Source organism: Poecilia reticulata, chromosome 19, assembly GCF_904066995.2.
Source record: "Poecilia reticulata chromosome 19, P_reticulata-male-v2, whole genome shotgun sequence".
In the NCBI taxonomy this organism is placed as follows: Eukaryota; Metazoa; Chordata; class Actinopteri; order Cyprinodontiformes; family Poeciliidae; genus Poecilia; species Poecilia reticulata.
The window spans coordinates 3,410,876-3,425,788 of NC_088848.1; the positions used below are offsets into that span (position 1 = coordinate 3,410,876).

General features: G+C 38.4%; 1 protein-coding gene across 1 annotated transcript in view; it reads left to right on the top strand.

Annotated features, from left to right (window-relative positions):
- The first annotated feature begins 9,937 nt into the window (after window positions 1-9,937).
- Window positions 9,938-14,913, top strand: part of LOC103481326 (zinc finger protein 385C-like) — a 99,586-nt gene continuing 94,610 nt past the window's right edge. Inside the window, exon 1 of the mRNA XM_081600566.1 lies at window positions 9,938-10,134. Coding sequence (XP_081456692.1) covers window positions 10,092-10,134 — 43 coding nt within the window. The 5' untranslated portion in view covers window positions 9,938-10,091. The remainder of the gene's footprint in view (window positions 10,135-14,913) is intronic.

Consider the following 14,913-nt stretch of genomic DNA (forward strand, 5'->3'; position numbering starts at 1 on the left):
AACATCCTACCCTGTAAGCACTGAAACAGACAATTTATGTTCCTATGAAATACTGAAATTCTTAGAGAAACTTTGATTAGCTAGAATTAGAATTGATTTAAAAAGAAACTAATAGAATTGTTTGAATGGGGAAATAATTAATTTGTAACTATTTCCCAACACTAGATGGTAGCACAGCACTTAAATCCTAAAACCAGAAAACGCTGAGATCTCTGAAAGAAGAGGGTCTTTCCAGGTTGTTGGTTTATATAAACAAAGCAAATTAAATATTTTTTGTATAAAAGAACAAATGAAAGAACCACAACGAGAACACATTCAATATGATAGGCATTTTCCTACGTGATGCGAAAACATGGACAAGGCTGTCCATGTGTTCATTTGTACATACATTTATTTACGTGTATGTAAATACTGTTTTGCCTCTTTTTGAATGTTTGATGACATATTTTGGTCAAAAATTAGGAAATCATGGGCTAAAAAGTTGCTTCTAACATTGCAAATTAGCAGATTTTTGGCTGAAATACTGGGGGAAAAAACAACAACATAGAAATTCTGATTATATTTTGGTTTTTGTACCACTTAAAGATTACTATTGACTAGTGACTCCATCTGGTCACTCCTAACAAAACCTTACGGATGGATGCCCCCTGGGAACTAATCCTCCCCCTACAAACATTTCTGAACAAATGAAGCGTTAAAAAGGAAATATTGAACAATTTCCATTGGGGGGAAAAATATTAAACAACCTGATTAGCTTTAAAGAAACAGTTTTTTCACTTCATGTTATACAGCTAAATTTTTTTAGCCTTATTTGTAGTTTCCAGGTTGGCAAGTTTGAACAATATGCCTCAAAATAAATTTATTTAGAAACATAAATATGAACAAAAATGCATTATTTCACATATTTTATAGGCATCCAGGTATTTAATTTTCACAGGAAGGATAAAAATGACCTGAATTGATCAGCAAAAATGTTGATTGGTTTAAATTTATCCCACAGGTTCGCCTAAATAAAATGAAAAATTGAGAAATAGAGAACAAAGCTTAAGCAGGCTGCTTAAAGCCAAACCATCTTTTTAATCTACATTAAATTATATACTTCCAGTCTATATTTTTATGGTTTTTATTCCACTAACAATACTTTAAATGAATCATCGCTGGCTCAACACACACACACACACACACACACACACACACACACTGGATTTCACACACACTGCTTCACAGATATGGCGCCGTTTCTGCCCAAAGAAAAACGACTGCTCTGCTCACAGTAAATGATTTCTCATTTGTTGGGCTGTCAGTCAAGATGTGTTCTGTCAAAAAAGAAACTCATTTCATGCTTGGCCTCTGTGAATTCTAATGGGCTGAGAGCCTGACTGAAATTGACTGTGTTTAGGGGAGCAGCTTAGCAGAATAATGAAAATGTGGCCTGAAAAATAAACGTGTTTTTCTGCCCTTTCTGGGTTTGTAGTCTTCCTTCAAGACAGGAAATGAGGTCATGGTTACTAGAATTACCTTATTAGCTATTGGGACTGTAAATTAATGTTAATATTTCACAGAAAATATAGAATTTGACGTATTTCGACCATCTTCCTGGACAGAAAGAAATGTCGTTAAATACCAAGGACACAGGGACGCCCTATCTGGGTTGTGTTTCGCAGGGCCGTCTGAGATTTCTGCTGATAGCGATCGGACGTGAGATGTGGTACAATAATTGTCTCTTATCTAAAATGAAACATCTGCCACCAGCTTGGGGCTTAGAGAAGAGAAGAAGGGAACTGAATGCTATTTTTTTTAAAAAGCTGTTGAAAGTGAAGCAATTTTTAAAAAATACCAATTTCATTAAAAAGATTTACTCAATAATTTATTTTTTAGAATTTCTTACATTTATATTATGGCTTCCTTTGTAGATAACTGTACACAGGTACGGGTAGATTTATATTCTCAATTTATAATCAAATATCTCAAAATTATTTCTATATTGGCACTGATGTTAAACACTAAGTGTAAACTTTTTTGTTGTTGTTGTTCAATAGACTCACTATAAGAAAAGATTATTGACATATTTGGCCTTTTTCTAGTTTAAAGTTATTGTTTTGGAGAATATAAGAGTCGGGCTGCACAGTGGCGCAGTTGGTAGAGCTGTTGCCTTGCAGCAAGAAGGTTCTGGGTTCGATTCCCGGCCAGGGGTCTTTCTGCATGGAGTTTGCATGTTCTCCCTGTGCATGGTGGGTTTTCTCCGGGTACTCCGGTTTCCTCCCACAGTCCAAAAACATGACTGTCAGGTTAATTGGCCTCTCCAAATTGCCCCTTGGTGTGAGTGTGTGTGTGCATGGTTGTGTGTCCTGTGTGTCTCTGTGTTGCCCTGCGACAGACTGGCGACCTGTCCAGGGTGACCCCGCCTCTCGCCCGAAACATTGGCTGGAGATGGGCACCAGCAACCCTCCCAACCCCACTGAGGGAAAAAGGGTGCAAGAAAATGGATGGATGGATGAATATAAGAGTCCCAATTTATCATTGGTTCTCCAACAAGTCTTCCATTGATTGGTCGATCAGTTTTTTGGGTAACACATGTCATGAACATGAATAAGCCTTCATGAATATTTATGACTGTTGTCATAAAGCGTCATTCGGTAAATTATGACACTTTTAATACAAAGTTGACATTATTCAAAATGTCTTTGTTATGACAACTTGACATTAACCAAGAAATCAATACTGTTTAAACTTTACCTTTAATAACATAAAGTTACCCAATTTTTAAAGTGCAATCAGTAATACATTTATAATAAATTTATATCAGCAATGATTTCTTGGTTAAGATACACAATGATCTGAGCCAGAACCGAAACAGCTAAAAGTCTAGGAGTGACATTCCTGGCAAAACAACAGCTGTTTGTGAAGTGTTTTGTTTTTCCCCTCGCCAACTTGAGACGTGGAAGCAGGTATTCTTCTCCTGTTCTGTCATGGTGGCTCCTGGGTCAAAAACGGACTCATCAACAGCTAGTTCATCCCCTGTCACGAGACTTAAATAAAACTGCCTTTATTTTGGTAATTTTGCACCTATTGACATCGGGACGTGACGTCACGACCTCCAGAACTCCGCCCACTCCGCCATGACAGACGTCAAAACAACCAATGCGTTGGTTTAAAGCTAGGCTAAAACAGACGTCTGTAACTTAATATCGCTTCTATTTAGTTGATTTCACTTTAAAAAATAGTCATAGGGTGCTGCGCGGCCGGTTCTATAGGCAGACAAGGATGCAAACCAAATTTGTCATTTTATTTTATAACTTTTTAATAAGGAAAGATACGGCGGCGATGGATAGCAGCTGTCAATCATAACGACTGGAAGCTGTCAATAATGCAGCCAGTCGTAATCGCGAATTTGCAGCTAACACTTTTTACAAGGTAAGAAGATTGACGTTTATATACTTTACAAGCCAGTATTATTAGAAAGATATAAAATATCGCATTATGGAGAATTCGTCTAATGGTAACCAAGGAAACATGGTTATGTTTCCATGGCTACCGTCATGTAGCCCAGCATGTACATATATATATATAAAACTGGTTAGTATCCCGTTTTTTGTACGTTTTTAGGGCTGATCTGGTGTAAGGGCAAACCACTGTTTATGACATAGTGATATAAATACAATTCCGGAAAAGTCGGTCATTTGAACAACACGTCAGGAGGTTTCGGTCGGTTTCTGAGCTAGCTACCGCCGTCTATGAGCACCAACCAGGTGTGTTAAATTAGCTTGACTCGTACAAGTTAAAGCCACACATAAACTGGCAAAAACAACTTTTGAAAACGATTTCAGTCGCTCTGTTCAGTCCCTCACTTCCGACGTCCGTCATGGCGCCTCTAATGATCGTTGCAAAGGGTCAATAACAAAGAAGAGCTTAATGTGGTTAAGAATACATTTCAACAGGCGCGGACCTATAGGGGGGGCTGGGTGGGCGGCTGCCCCCCAGAACCAGACCGGATCTGGAGGTACCAGGGAGAGAGGAATGGTTTCAAGTCGCTTAAATGTCTGATTATAGACAGAAAAAGTGCGCCCTGTGTATTTAATGTTAAACTTAACCCGCTCAACAGTTTCCAGCAGCGCATGTCAGGGGCCCGGTGATTCGTTAGGGGCCCGGTAATTGGCCCCGCCCCCCAGCCTGACACTGACTTGCTCCCTAGTGCATTTCAAGATTTACTAGCCTCCATAGATTTTCCTGTCAGTGACTGATCCTGAATAAATCTGTTTCCATATGAATATTAATACACATGATATTTTCATGTGTGATAAAAATCAGAGTTTTTGATAGATTATGAGTCAGATTTTTGGATAGATTGAGAGACTAACAGCGCTACAGCACTTTGTCCTCAGTGAATCTCAGCCATTGTGTCGAGTGCCATTCCTTTCCTGAAACGGACTCAAGTGGACTTCAGTGACATTGACTCCCAAGGGACAGAATGTACCAGGATGTACACTTTTACCCAGGACACATCATGATCTAATTTTCATCACTTGTCTTTCTGAGTCAATCATCCCCTTTCATTGTCATCTTTTCAGACTGAGCCTGACTAAGAGGGATGATCTCGTCTAAATCTAAAAATGTTTATGGAAAGTGAGCAGAGTGCTTAGAAAACAGACTGAACCAACCTTACACACACGTTTTAATCATTTACTGTGTTCCACAATGAAATATAACTGTTCTGTTTAGGGCTGAAATGAATAAGTAGTACTAACAGGGGTGAAATGGGGTACGGCAGGGTACTGCGTACCCCTAAAAGATTTAGTGGGGGTACGCAGTACCTGCAAGAGAGGGGAGCTGCTGTCTGCTGTAAAGAATCAACGGGTTCACTAATCAGCCTTGGCTGATTAGTTTTTCAAGATTGTTCTTGAAAAACTAATCAGTTTTTCAAGACTGATTAGTCTTGAAAAACAACTTTTGAAAACGATTTCAAATAACTTAATCGGTTAATAACTTTTTTCCCATTTCATATTGTTTCTGAACTGTTCGTGCTTTGCTAGAGCAGCGGTGCGACACGTCGATCGCGGAAGGTTTTGAGTCGATCTCGGCATCAGGTGACAAACTGAACGCCGCCAGGAGGCTGAGAGCAGCACGTCCTCCTCTGGCTCCTTATCAAAACGTTCGTAACTTTATTAAAGAACAACAAAAATCAACAAAACGTCTTCAAATTAATGACCCAACAACAATAATAATCTCAGTGATTATTGTTTCAACAAGGTGTTGAGCAATTCTGTGCGTTTCGGTTCCATTATCAGAATAACTAGCAGAGCAGGAGTTTAAAATTAACTAATCAACCACCACTGTGTATTAATAATCGCAAAGTAAATATCAAGCCTGAAAACCTAATATTGTAACGGACTGAATGTTATGTTTTTAACGTAACCTCTGGTCGGCTTGTGGAGCACAGGAGGTTGCCATGGAAACCGCTGTGCTTAAATGACAGAGAGACTGAGAGTAAAAAGGTGCGAGTGGTTTAGAGTTGATCACCTGTTCAGGTTGTTTTACCTTTGTTTACCTTTGCTGTGGCGCATCACAGCCGCTGTAGTTTCTGAACTTTCAATAAACGACAAACTTGGACTAATTACCTCGTTCTGTGTGACTATATGTCAATCACAACAAACATCAAACACGGTATTTAACAAACAAATGGCTTCTACCGCGATAATTATGTGAAATTAATTAATTGTCTAATATAAAAAAATTGTTTGGTGCCGTCGGGCTCAGTCTGAGAGGCTTTTCCTTTATCAAACAATTTTTTTTTTTGGCTCTTATTTAATGGAAATATTGATGCTGATAAGACTTTCTCCAAAATAATAACCTTTTTTCAACCTTTATAGCTCCACTGTAGAAAATGAGACGCTAACATTCTCAAATGACATTGAAATAAAATCCAGTCCAACATCTGGTTTGAGGTGATTCCTCTGGATCCTGTTGGAGGAAAAATATCCCAACTTCAGAAGATGAGCTTTAACTTAACAGAGCTCTGTGGTTCCTCCTGTCAGTCTGAGAGTCAGGGTGAGGAGGCGCCATGTTAGGAAGAGAAGTGGAAGCTGCAGGATCTTCAGAACAAACAGGTCATGATGCTGGGCTACTGATTATCCCTCTGTCTGGACACAGGATCAATAGAACCAGTTTAAAAGCTAAAATAAATGGTTATATGCCAGACATGGAAAAGTGGGATGCAAGAAAAAGACAATTTATTGAAAAAACATTCAGCAACATTCAGAGCAGTAATTAAGTCAAAATTGTACAAAAATATAAGATAAACCCACTTTTCTGTCTATGCTTTACCTAACACTTGAGTGTTTTTTATTAAGGAGCGGCTTTCATCTACAACACGTGTCAAACTCAAGGCCCGTGGGCCAAATCCGGCCCACCATAGTTTTTTATGTGGTCGTCTAGATTATAGATTAAACACTAAGTGTGCTTAAATATTATGTTTTCAATAAAATTAATGTAGTTTTTATCTGTTTACTGCCAAATTATATCAATCTGTCCCTCCAGTTTGTTGAAAATGATTGTGGAAATTCACACAAAATCAACAACCACACTTTTTGTGCTAATAATTGGGAGTTTATTGCAGATTTTTCTCAAAAATTGTCAAAAACTTTCTTACTTGTACTAAACAGCACAAGTGACCATTGGGTTCTTCGTTTCCACCCTGACTAAAGTTTTTTCCCTCCGATTGCTTAGTTTAGACGGCCGACAGCTCTTGGAAAAGTCCTGGTGGTTCCAAACTTCGTCCATTCTCGTCGAACTGGCCACTTTGCTCATTTTAACCCTCAAAGCATAAAATATTCTCTAGCCTTCTCCAGATTTGTATTTCAAGACAATCCTGTCTACAGACTTTGCCTTTGATTTAATTCATGTCTTTCTAAATCAAGCCTAATCAACTGAATTTACAACATTAGACCCAATTTAAGATGTAGAAACATCTCAAGGCTGAATAAAGGCTGTTGCATTAATGTGAATTCTTGGTTCCTATTTTTAATAAAACTCAAACTTTTTTCCATATTGTCATAATTGGGGTTTTTGTAGACTTTTGAGGAAAGAAATGAACTTAATACAAATTGGAATAAGGCTGTAACAGAAATATCAAGCATTTTAATGCAAGATAACGTCCCAAAACTTTTTAGGAATTACTTTGTAACTTGTGTTTTCTGATTTGGATTTATTTAGTTTGTGTCGTTTTAAGGTTGTTTTAACCTAATTAATAGTGCTATACTAAGATATGTCTTGATTATCCAGATCTTGTGGTGAATTAAACTAAATTAATCCTAATTTAACAACAATGACTTGGAGAGGGGTTTCTTTTATGGACAAGCCATTGTTGGCTGGGGTAGATTTATTCTTCATAACTTGTATTTGTTTGATGTAAAAATTCATTTTGTAATCTGAAACAAAGTGAGATAAAAAAAAAAAAAGTAAATGTCCAGAAGGCGTAAGACGGAGAAAATACTTTTTACTGCTGAGATTTGAACTGGACACCGTCTTGCTGAAAAATTACAACATAAACTACATTAACACCTTGGATATAATTGTATTTATTTATATTGAAGTAGAAAAAAACCTGCCAAACCTAATTGCATCAAATAAAAAAAACATAATTTGTCTGCTTGAAAGCTTGATTGATGGTTTCATTTGCGGAAAAACATCAGTTCAGACTCTATGTCCTTTTCATTTCCTGACATTTGTCACGCTGAGAAGAAAGGATTAATATTTCTACATTTTTAGATGCCCTTTAGACAACAGGTGTAATTAAATCAGTCGCATACAGAGGACAATAAACGGCATACACTTTATGAAACAAAAAACAACTACTACAAATTGTGCAGTCAAGCTGAAATACTCTTCAACGCTGGGGGTTGCTCTGCTCCAGGCTGTGAAGTGCAGCCATTATGTGGCTGCAGCTCCACACTCTCATCTTTTTAAAATGAACCACTGGCATCCTGAAAGTGTCATCTCAATCAAAACATTAAAGTTGAAAGACAAAAAAAAAAAAAGGAGTTTATTAAAAAAAAAAAAAAACAACAAATGTGCACACACACACCCACGTTGCCATAGTGACCGGCCATAACACGCTGCTCCGCGTCATGGACAATTTCTTGATGATTTGAGCGCAGCAGAATAAAAATGTTCTTTAATGAAAGCACTCAAGATGATGATGGAGCCGAGGGCTGTTATTAAGTCTGATGGAGGGAGCATGATGACTGGCCTGCACACATTTTATTCTAACCTTAGCAGCAGGAGGCTGATTCTTCTTCACTGGAGGTGCCCAGTGCATGCATCTGTTGGGTTTTCCTTCGTCTCCGCACCCAGAAGCGAAAAGATGAGTACAAACACATGAGCTCCTTTATTTTTAGGGCTGATGCCTTATGGTGAGGTCAAGCAGGGCGTCAAAGGACTTCAGTGCGAAGGACATAGCTCAAACTCCAAGTATGTTCCACCGTTCATGCATCACGATCTGGCTGACAGCTGAATCAAACACGCACGCATAGCGAGCCGGCCGCCGCGGACGCAGGCATGTCCTGGTGTCACTGGACTCCCCGTGTCTTCTGCAGGCATCTGCTTTTGAACGCAGCCCAGCGATGTTAATGAGCAGCTATGACAGGGCCGGGATTGGACCTTACACGACATAAATACGACCTAGAGGTGGGGAGGGATTTGACGTGACACAGTGAGACACCATTGTCCTGTGACTTCTCAGGTTGTTTATTGTCGGCCATTAAGCTGGAGCAGGTTTTTACTAGAACTGTTTATAGGCTAACATTAGCATTGTTGTTAAGCTTTAAATTCCATTTAGTCTTTCATCAAATCTACTATAAGGCCATTTGTTTAGGCTTGTTTGAATAAATAATTAAGGCAAAGGAGTTGGGGGCAGGCAAATACGACTCAAATCTACTTTGTTTTGCCCAAATGTGACCAATATCCGGCTTTTTCACCACAGTCAGAACTGCCCAATTTAGGTCTTTTCACACCCACCTCCATATGTGATACTTGTAATGTAGTATTATTAGAAAAATAAAATGAAATTACAAGAATAAAGTCATAATAATCTTTCATTTAACCAGGCTTGTGCCATTGAGATCAAAAGATTTCATTTACAATGCAGGTGGTCACTTTCCCATTGGCACTCTTTGAATGAAGCTTTGCTCCCGAGACTTTGCTCTACAAAACTTTGTAAATATTCTGCTAATGTAAAAAAAACCCCCCACAATATTTGTGTTACCATTAGACAAGAAATGTAAATAAAAGCACACACGAACAAGTTTGTTCATGTGACGTCATTAAAAAACAAACCACGGTATGACACTCCAACTACTTCCTGTTTTGTCCTCTTCATGAATTGCCAGTGGCAACATCCGGTTGATCACGTGACTTTAAGATGTGAAAAAAAGTCCATCGAAACCAATTTCAACACGGCCAAATCCCCCCACCCACCTCATCCTTGCGCCAAATCTTTTAATTGGAAAATTGAAATAGTGCATTTATTTTCAAAATGTCAAATTGCGCAATGGAAACGCAGCTTGAGGAAACGTTCAGGTGTAACTTTTATTTTTAAACTTGAATCAGTGGCACTAGATTTGCCCTTTTTGTTTTCCTGAGCGCCCAAATATTGTATATAAATCTCCGTACTTTCTCTTTTATTTATTTATTTTTTTTTACCTCAAATAAAATTTTAGTAGGTCTAAGGGATAAAACCATTTGTCTCTTAATCCTGTTTTGAAAACGTAAAGTAAAAAAGCATGTTTTTCCAAGTTTTTCTTCTTAGTCGTAACACTTCAAACGCCCTGTGTGTGAGTTGCTGCTTCTCTATGCCTCCCGCTCTGTGTTTTATTTGTTATTTTTTTCCTCACCGGCTGATTTCATTTCGTCCTCCTCTGTTGTCCTCTGTCATCCCCGCGCGCTGTGATTCGGTATCTCTCTCGCGCAGGCGGCGGTGGCGTGGCGCAGCGCGCGCCCATTACCCGCGCAGTTTATCTTTTTCTTGCCTGGCTCGCGCGAGCGGAAGGCGCTCTCACGAGGAGCTGAGCTCGCGCTGCAATCTGTGGCAGCTGGAAATGGACAGCGACAGCAGAGGAGCTCCGCAGCCGACTCACTCAGGTAGGAAAACAGTTTTTAATTTGCCGTTTGGAGGCGGGTTCTGTTTAAACTCGCTTTTTAAAAAGCTTCTCTTGATGTGTCACTCTTTGTTTTACCAAAAAGCTGCTAATTTCTGTAAAACTCCCTCAAACCATCAAATGGACGTACATGTTTGTAGTAAAACACATCATATAGTGGTATAATCTCCATATAGCATTCAAAGTTTGTATTGTGGTTCATGTTGAGCTACTACAAAATATAAATTAAAGTTGGGAGTATTTACAGGAAGTACTTTAAAGCATCAAAAACGCAGAAAGGTCTGGAAATTTAATCTTTTTTTCCTGAAATGTCGGTGGTGAGTGAGATTTTCTATTTTAGAATAAGATGATAAATATTTTCATGCTGGTCTGTGTCATTCTTGGTAGCTTTACTGGGCGAGGGAAAATCTTAGCACTGCTGCGTCTGGAGGTCAAAGGGTTGCTGTAAAATAAAGAAACCAAATTATTTAATTCTTGTTAAATTTAAGGTCTTTCTTTGGCTGCGTCTGCTGTGCTCCTTTGTAGATGCTCAGTTGTGGATTATGCAGTGGTGCATTGCATGTAGGAATTCATATATTGCGGATGTGATGTTAAAATAATTTCTTTTTTATACAAAATGACATTTAAAAAATTCAAAGATCTGATAAATATTCTTGGAAAGACGTGGCACAATTGATTTAACTAAATATTTTAGTTCTGTTTTAGCAAAGCTGAATTTCCAATACCTCAGTATGAGTAAAGGAAAAAATATTCTGAATTTTTTTTCTAAAGGATCTCTTCAGAGATTAAAATACTTTCATTCACTGGTAATGATTTTCTCTCTAAATAGTCTATATTTACATAAAAATATATTTGCTTTGTTCTAAATTGACCTTTAAACACAAAATTCCTAACTCAAGCATTTGTAAATATTTATCTCTGTTATCCATCATATAATATAAGGTTATTTTAATGTTAAGGATAATAATATTAGCCTTAAGCATAAACAAAAGGAGAAAGTCTCCTCCGTCCTTCTGCTTGTCCGTTGCTGTGAAAAGGTCGGTAGTAAATCGCGGACAACAAAATCACATGATATTTGGCAGAAATCAACCAAATGAAAACGTCTTTTTTTTCAGTGTTTTCTTCCACATTTTGCATAGAAACCTGAAGCTTGTGCTCAAAAAGCAGAGCAGGTTTGCTCATTCCTACGAGTTCTTCCTGTCTGTTCTGCTCCGTGTGTAGATTTACAAATTTCATGCTAAATACCACAAAATCAAAATGTTTCCTTTTTTTTTTTTCTGCGCTCATCTAGTAAGGCCAGAGGTGCATCTGAACTCTGTTTTTCTAAAAAGATTCTGCAATTTTGCTAAATTAAAAAAAGACAGAAAAGAGAGCATTTCGAGGTATTTCTAAATCTGATCACATTTGCATTTGTGTTTAGCTTCTGCGTCCTCGTAAAGATCCCTGCGTGTCTCTTTCATTACTGCAAGTGTTGCCGTGGCGCGCTGAGCTGCGGCTCAATCCAAGTAGAGTAGACACACTTAAACACCCTGCACTGGCCACATCGTTACGTTCTACATCCTCTTTAAATGACCTTGCTCTCCTCAGTCCCTCTTTGCGGCGGCTTCAAACCTAAATGGCCACAAATGACTGTCTCCCACCTGCCAAGCTCAGCCGACGCGATGTGCTTTTCCAACTAGGCTGAGGCAAATCATTTTGCTGCAAACAAAAGGTCCTTCATCAAGTCCCGCATCTCCCGCTGCCCACTCCCCAGAGGGATGCAGTCATTTTCACCAGCACTCCTTATGTGTGCAGCTGGGAGTTTGCGCTTCTTCTTCTTCTTCTTTTATTTTTTAGTAGCTTGTAGCTTGCTTGTTCTTCTGGATGCGAATCAAACAGAGAAATCTGAAAACGGCAGGATTTAGACCTTCATGTTGCGAACAAACTTACTACTAAAATCAATTTTTTTTTTTTGCCGATTAGCTGACGAACTGGATTATTTAGTCATTTTATTTCTATAGCACATTTCAGCAACAGGGCATTTCAAAGTGCTTTACATCATAAAAAATAGAATCAACAATTGAAACATTACCTTTAGTCAAGTGCCATCGTTAAATTCGTAATTTCAAAAGCAACTCCAAGCTGGTGGGTTTTCAGTCTAGATGTAAAAGGCACTCAGTGTTTCAGCTGTTTTGCAGTTTTCAGGAAGTTTGTTCCAGGCTTGTGGTGCGTAGAAGCTGAATGCTGCTTCTCCGTGTTTGGTTCTGGTTCTTGGGAATGCAGAGCAGAACCAGAACCAGAAGACCTGAGAGGTCTGGAAGGTTGCCATGACAACAGCATATCTTTAATGTACTGTGGTGCCAAGCCGTGGAGTGATTTATAAACTAGCGGAAGTATTTTAAAGTTTATTCTCTGAGCTACAGGGAGCCTGTGTAGGGACTTTAGAACTGGGGTGACGTTCTCTAACTGGTTTTGATCAGAACTCCAGCAGCAGCGTTCTGGTCTGATTCTTTATTTTATTTTATTTTTGACACTGTTGCAGTAATCAGTGCGACTAAAGTTAAATGCATGAATGAGTTTCTCTAGATCTTCCTGAGACATTAGTAATGTTCTTCAGGTGATAGAGGGCCGACTTTGTAACCGTCTTTATGTGGCTCTGAAGGTTCGGGTCAGAGTCCATCAGGTTTCAGTCCTGATCGCTGGTTTCTGAAGCTGTGCGTTGACTCTACATCGTTCCTCTTTAAAGATAATAACTTCAGCTTTATCTTTGTTTCTTCTTGGAGAAAGTTTTGCCACATCCTCACATTTATCTGTATCATTTAGTCTTCTACGTTTGTGTTTCGGTGTTAATTTGTTTGACATTTTTGCGGTAAATTTATGTAATTCTGCAATATTTTACCTAAATCCGTCTCACTGTTGACCTCCTTCAGTCGATCCACGCAGTTGAATTTTCCCATTGGTCACAGCGGGGCAGCCTGTGTTTGGGTATAAAACCATCTCATTCATGGGGTCGCTGTGGTGGCGCAGGGGAAAAGCAAGACCCACACATTGAGGCCCTAGTCCTCGTGCCGATGGTCGCAGGCTCGATTCCCGGCCTGGTGACACCCGCCTCATGTCCTCCCCCCCTCACCACCCTGCCCCCTGCCAAACTACCTTCAAATAAAGGCCACTAGAGCCAACAAAACCTTTAAAAAACCATCTCATTCAGACCAGTGTTGCCAGATTGGGTGGGTTTCTACTGGGAATTGTTTGAATTTGCACTGCTTTTCACAACATTTGTCAAGTTTCTAGAAACCATTAAGTGGGAAATTCTTTTGAAATAAGCTCAAAACTTTCAGTAAAACATTGTGCTGTTGCACTTACCTTGTTAGAAGATTTATTTTGAAATGTTTATAATCTATTAAATGTCATAAATGATTAGTCATTGGCTTTGCAGCATCATGATTTGGACTTTTTTTATTTTGGGGTTGGAAACAGTCAGATATGGCAACTCTGATTCAGATTTAGTTATACTGCCAAGGTAAAATAAAACCACTAAACATTTTGATGTTAAGGACACCTGGTCTTCTCTGAAAGTACAGAAAGTACCAGTGCCTTATGGGAAATACCTGAGCTGAAGGAAAATCTGCGAACCTGGAGTCTAAAAATTGAGGATGGGCATTTATCGTATCATTTTGTTTATCATTTGTTGTGATTTATTATCATGATGAGAGTTTTGATTATTATTGTTGTTGTTGCAATAAATTCCAATTGATGATGTTTGGAAGCCCCCGAACCTGCCCATTTTGTTGTCAGGATTGTTAGTTTTACTATTTTCTCCATTGTTTGTCAATAAAAATATAAATAAATGTAAAAATATGATTAATGGGATGCCTAAAAAAAGCATATTAAAAATATGTGTCTTTTCCAAAAGCAGCATTTGTTTGTTATGCAGTCACAGTCATACAGTTAAATAAATAAATAAAAAATAATTCTTACTTGTATTGTTATCACAATACCACAAAATATCCCTGGTTACAGAAGCTCCAGATTGCTGCTTCTGTATATGGAGCTAAAATGGGTTGATGATGAATCAGGTACTTGGTAAGTGATGAAGAAAGTGTGACTCATTTTAATAAAATAACAAACATTGTTTTTTGGAGGAATACCCAACAATCTCTGCTCTTCCAGCTTCTCAGTGGAAACTATTTGTTGCTCTTTATCGACTTGCATGAGGACCTGGGGGGGGGAAATTGTCAGTTTTTTTCTTTTTTCATTCTAAATTTGTGCAAATCTGACAGAAGACCTGCTCCAAAAATTACTGCTACCAACTCATGCAGCGCACTCACTTTTTAATGAACGCTCAGCCTAAAGTCTGGCCATATTTATGTATATTTACTTTAGCACGGTGGTGGGAAATATACACACAGCACCAAAAAAAACCAACACAATTTTTCATTTACTGAGGGAAAATAACAGTTTATCATCAAGGCCAAGAAAACACAGTTGTGTTGTTATTATTCTGAGAATGTGTAACAAGGTAGAACAAAGGATATGGGATATTTTTAATAGCATTTAATAATCCTTTACAATCCGCAGCTGCTTATTAATAACATCCACATCGCTTATCTTTTGAGAACCTTAAACTCTTTTAACAGGAAGTATTTTTCACAATCTGCTTGATCAATTTTCCATTTGGTAAAAGTAGCTAAACGTAGCATAACACCAGACTGTTGTAGCTGTGATATTAGCACACGATCCTTAGCAGTATCAAAACAACTATTTAATAACCATCCGCATAATG